A 5,799-nucleotide genomic window follows, 5' to 3' on the forward strand; every position below is an offset into this window, starting at 1 on the left:
TGTGTGTGTGTGTGTGTGTGTGTGTGTGTGCGTGTGTGTGTTTGAAAGGCATTGTAAAAGAAAATGATTAAAGTCTGCAATCCCCCTCCAAGGAGGAGTGACTCATTTAGAGTAAGTTTGCATAACTCATCAAGTCTGAGAGTATAAACCAAACACAGCATGAGAAAATGTTTTAAAGTTTCCTCTTCTTGTTAGACTGGAAATGAGATGTGTGATGGCTTTAACAGGTGTTTCTTCTGGGATCCTATGGAATAACTATTTTCAGTTTTATTAAGTCTGCAGTGATTTGATTTTCTAAAGGGAGTAAATGGGGATCTGTGGGTAAAGAGCATATGGAACAGATTGTCCAGTTTCTGCTTCGGCCTCTGTGTGTCACTGCGTGTATATTTTTCTTTTTATGACCTTGTTTGAAGCAACACTTAATGTTTCCTGGCTTTCTAAATAAAAGAAGTAAAAATAAAGCAAAGGCTACATTATGCCACCACCAGGAGTGTATTTTAGACAGACAGAAACTACCAGTAGCAGAGGATGGTTTTCAAAAGCCACTGACCATCTTCTTAACCCCCTCCCCCTAACCCCACTCTCATTTGCTGGTCTGACACACCCAACCCATTCCCTGTTCCCCATGTTTGCCTTTTATCCTGTGGACTGGACCGTGCGCCCACTTCAGACCACCGTAAACATATTGGTCCCTGATGACAAAGTTGGCCCCGGGACGTTTTATATAAATTGACCTCAACTACAGCCTATTAGAAGCCCTAAATTGGAACCATGCAGCCTGGGAAGTGTGAATGTTGCAGCAGAAGAGTCGGAAGCTTTCAGAGAGCGTCAGCTGTACCGGTCTCTTCTTATGCAATATAATCAGTGCTTTTTTTTAACTTTCTTTCTTATCATTTCTTCTGTTTTAGTTAAATTGAAAGGTTTATAAATCTGGTAGAAAAATGCAGGTCCTTCAAAAAGCATTTAATCCACTTAGTTTTCTCATCTCATCAAGTTGCAACCACAAACATCTCCTCATTTTATCAAGATGTTATTTGATAGACAGAAAATTGTGCAATTGTGAAAATTTTGAAATGGAAAAAAGGATGTTGTATATCGATATCGATTTTTTCTTTGTATTTAGCTTCAGTTCTCTTAGTGTCAGCTCTAATGAGCTCCCCAGTACCTGGTAAAGAAATCCCTACAGCATGAGTTCAGAATATTTTGCAGCATCAATTTTTTGAGCCATCCATAAGCTTACACATAGATTCATTTAGCAATGACTTTCTTCTTTGACTTTCTGAAGTACATTGGCTGCTCTGGAATAATTTTTTCTGTAAATATATTCTTCCACCTGAACTCAGGATCTTTGCAGCTCCGTCATCTTATTGCCCAACCTGTCAGTTAAGTGGAACGTGTATAAAAAAAGCTTTTTTCTCCCTCTTCAAATTGTGCACCACCTTTCGCACCACATAAAAGCTCAAAATTTTAAAAAGCTCGCAGAGCAGAAACACTCTTGTGAATTTTGCTAATCTTCCTGATTGTAATGCAAAATCACCTGCACCAATATAGCTCTGAACAAGTGAGGTAAAATTTGACTTAATTATGTTGTTGCTAAACTGCGCAGAGTTTATGTTTAAAGGTCTAGTTTAGTTTGTTGTTAGGTGGTATAACTTTTAAGGCAGCACGTGAAGTCCTCCCTCCTGAGGTATTTTAATTAGTCTGGAAAAGCCAGAAAGTAACACGGACAGGAAAAGATGAACTTCCACTTGTTGTGACCGTTAACTCTTGCAGAAACCCGGTGAAGAACTACACACAAGAGGCAAATCAATTTGCAAAACACACTTGTTGGTCAGCTTAACTTCTTCTCTGCATTGTTTCTCCAGATCTCATCTTTCTTTATGCCTCCTGCCCTAATTGGGGTTCTTTGTTTGACCGCCTCCCTCCATAAACAGTATAACCGCAGCTCTCCTGTCCTAATCCCCTCTTCTTCTTTCGCCGGACTCTGCTGGAGCATCGCTTGCCGTAATTACCCCTTTCAGGCTGCAGAGTGGAATAATTGTCCTGAGTGTAACTACAGTGGCTCCCTGAAAGGGGGTCATTGTGTCGAGTCAAGACTTCAATTCAGTGAATGGCTTTGTTTTGTTTTTTTTTTTTTTACTGCAAAAGATAATGAAAGTATTTGCTTGGCTCTAAGGATGTAGAGGGATGTGGAAGGAAGCTCATCGATTGGAGGGATTTAGGATGAAGCACAGAGGAGTGAAGTTAATGCAAAAGGAATGACATATTTTTAATTATTCGTTTATTTATCAATCAAGTCAGAATGCTTTTGAATAGAAAATAAAACCATCAAATAAAATACTTGTTTTCAGTTTGTCTACTCTTGAAAGCACCATAAATTCATGATTCTGCTCCAGGAATCTTTCAACGTACATGTGTACATTTCTGAGGTTTTCTGCTTTAACACTATTTACAGCCTCTTCTAAACACATTTCACAACAAGACAGCAAACTCTGGCAACTCCTGTGTGGACCAAATGATAAATATTTTTGCCAGCTGCAGTAAAATAAACATCTTTTCATGAGGAAAAAATAGAAAATGAATTAAAAAAGTAGAAAAATATCACCTAACAAAATCTATATATTGTTATTATTATATATAGTATGTTTAAACAATCCAAGAAGCCCTTTTTATTCATTGCTTTGCATGGTGTGGAAGAATTCACAAAGAGAAATGTTACAGAATTAGGTAATGCACACAAAAGATTCGAGATCTATAAATAAAACTTTAATAACATACTTCCTAAATTCCAACTCATAACTAATAAATAAGAAAAGAAAATCTTAATTTAATGCACCATATTTTTCCTTCTTGGCCAGCTTCAACCATTAATTTCCCTTTAGGTATAATATGTCCCACAACATGTAAGATAAGCCCCCTTGCTGTATAATTTAAAACATAAATTAGACTATTAATGTAAATATGAAATTAAATTAGACAAAGTAGGAAGTGAACAGCAATTACAATGCAACACCTTCATCACGGCGTCTCTGACAACAAGTAGCTCTAAGTGAGATTGTCCATTTCAGGAATATTGAATAAGTATCAGAGTGCAGTTGTATATCAGATTTTTTATTTTTTTTTCACTCCAGGCATGCAATGCTTCATCAACTCCGTCATCCCGACCATAAGTCTTGTTCTTTCCTTTTGCAGCCTCTGAGCTTTTTTCCTTCTGCTTTTGCAGATTACATTTCCCCAGTGGTTTGTCTCATTTAAAAGGCAGAAAATGTGTGCAGACTGCTAAATGTCCACATGAGAATGTTTACTCGTATGTGGGCCTGAGCAGGAACACTTTTTGTGGGTGCCCATGCATACATGAATGCATTATATATGCTTGTGCATTTGCTCATAGTTATTATTGTGCATGCAAATGGTGCACGTGTGCATGGAATATTTGTGCTCATATACATCAAGGTTTTGGTTGTGTGTATTTGGCAGTGTGTCTGCATACAATTTTGGCAATATGGATGCAGGCTTGCATGTCTTTTCTTGGACTTGCATGTGGTTGCTGCACGCTCACTCATCTATTATATTGAGTCCAAACGTCTTGAATATTTTTTCTTTTCGTTTGGAGTTTAAAGTTTGTTTTTATTTCAAAAAGAAGAGAATGCTAGAGGAAAAACTTAAGGCAGTCAGATTTCCAACAGACCACTGCTGTTTTCCACTCCATTAGGTGTGGTGGTCTTCTCATCCCCGTTGGCGATTTGGTCAGCAACAGGGTTGGTTGGCACGGCGTTGGAGTTGAGCTCAGTTGTGTCTTCGGTCCGAGGGTCCGTATCTCCTTCCACGGCTAAAGTTTTGCCCTGCATTGCGGAGTCTGCGTGGGTCTTCTGATGCTTTGAGAGGTGGTCGCTGCGGGTGAAGCGTTTGTTGCATAGAAGGCAGGTAAACTTCTTCTCCCTTGTGTGGGTGCGCACGTGCCTCTCCAGCTCATCAGAGCGGGTGAAGCGCTTCCCGCAGAACAGCCAGTTGCACACAAAAGGCCTTTCGCCAGTGTGCCAGCGCAGGTGGGCTTTCAGGTGGGAAGCCTTGCCATAAACTTTCCCACAGCCTGGGATGTGGCAGCTGTGCACAGGTTTTTTCCTCAGGGAGGCGGCAGACGCTCCCAGCCTCTCCAGCTCTTGGCAGTTGGGGCAGTCACATGAAGACCGGCTGGGTGTAGCCCCTCCGCTGTAGCCTCCCGATCCCCTAGCAGGCTTTAGGCCCATTGAATTCTCAATTAGCCCAGCGCTTGACACAGGCTTGGGCTTGTACATGTCCTGGGGCAACATGTGCTGGGAAGGTTGGAGGAGGTGTGAGGATGAGCCCAGTCCAACAGAGGGATACGGGGCTGGGTTAAGTGGTGTAAAGTCGGAGCTGTAACTTGGGAGCTGGGGACTCAGGGATGCCTGTGGGGCCACAGGCTGAAGTGAAGCCTGGAGACTCCCATCAGCTTGGGGCTGTGTCGCTGACAGCCAGTTGGAGTTGGGGTGGACGTCCCACCAGGAGGAAGTGGCGTTGGCTGGAGCAGCAGTGATGCCGGGGTGGATCCCAGCCTTATACCAGGAGCCATACGGGTGTGTCATATCCAGAGAGGTGTAGACACTGGTGAGACAGTCGGCTGGGGTAGCATGGGTCTTGGACACTAAAAGAGACGGGTCCTGGGACACAGAGGTCTGGAAGGAGTGGGAGAAAGGGTTGTACTCTGAAGTGTACCCCCCAGCCGACGGTGGAGGGCTTCCAGTGGGACTCAGCAGCCCACCACCTCCTCCAGCTGTGGTGAAAGAGCCGGTGTAGGAGTCCGTCAGACCACTGCTGTCCGACACCCGCCCGTTCTTTGCTGTCTGAAGGTCAGAGGTCATGGTGTACTGCTTCTTCACTGGAGAGCTGCCGGTTTTTCCGGGTGTAGCTGAATCCCTGATGGGGCTGGTGCTACCGAACTTGTTACAGGTAGCAGTTAACATAGCCAGAGGACTGGATCCATAGCGTGCGTCTTCCTGGAGACCAAAATAGTAAAAAAAAAAAGAAAAAAAAAAGACAAGGGGGGGAGAGTGAAATGATCTGTCTGCAGGATATGGCTGCTTGCCACAGCCTCTGTAAGTGTCAGCTCTAATAAAAAATGGATTTCTGACTGACACATTTGGCTTTTTTTCTGCTTTCAACATTTACAAAGAGGTCAAGGCAGCCGATGCTCAAATTTGTAAATGTTCTGATAAATCACTGGATCATGCACGGTTGATTTTAAGCCTCTTTTAACAAGCTTCTCTTGAATTTACAATTAATGGTGCTTAAAATTCCTTAACAACTGTTTAATGTTTCCAACACGCAGACTCAAATTTGTGGACTCATTATTCTATAAAATCCCACACATACAAAACACTCAAATAACTTTGGTTTTGCTTAAATACTATAATGTTGAGGATGCCCAATTAACCATTTAAAATAAAACATTTTACAGATGAAAATATTTTATTTTTAAAAATGTGTTTATTTCTTTGTAACTGACACAAACTAACTGCATTGATGCATTTGAATAATTTCTGCGATTATATTGTACTCTAGAAATTTTAAAAATAAAGACAACAAATATATAAAGGTGGAAAAGAAATTTTWTTTTTATCTAAATAAAATGTCTTAGTTTGGTAGTTAGTTAAACTACCTAACTAACATTATTATTATTACGATATAGGATTTGAATAAAAATAGGGTTGATCAGAATAGATTTAATTTTGTTCTAATTATGTTCTAAAAATTATATTTTACCATGTTTATAAAGAATAT

At 40.9% G+C, this 5,799-nt stretch overlaps 1 protein-coding gene across 2 annotated transcripts in view; it reads right to left on the reverse strand.

Annotated features, from left to right (window-relative positions):
• Nucleotides 1-2,264: 2,264 nt before the first annotated feature.
• The window catches only part of sp7 (Sp7 transcription factor), a 4,087-nt gene continuing 552 nt past the window's right edge, over nucleotides 2,265-5,799 (reverse strand). For both annotated transcript variants that reach the window (XM_008408481.1, XM_008408479.1), the window contains exon 2: nucleotides 2,265-5,015. In XM_008408481.1, coding sequence (XP_008406703.1) covers nucleotides 3,672-5,015 — 1,344 coding nt within the window. In that variant the 3' untranslated portion in view covers nucleotides 2,265-3,671. The remainder of the gene's footprint in view (nucleotides 5,016-5,799) is intronic.

The sequence above is a fragment of the Poecilia reticulata genome, linkage group LG5, assembly GCF_000633615.1.
Source record: "Poecilia reticulata strain Guanapo linkage group LG5, Guppy_female_1.0+MT, whole genome shotgun sequence".
NCBI classification, from domain to species: Eukaryota; Metazoa; Chordata; class Actinopteri; order Cyprinodontiformes; family Poeciliidae; genus Poecilia; species Poecilia reticulata.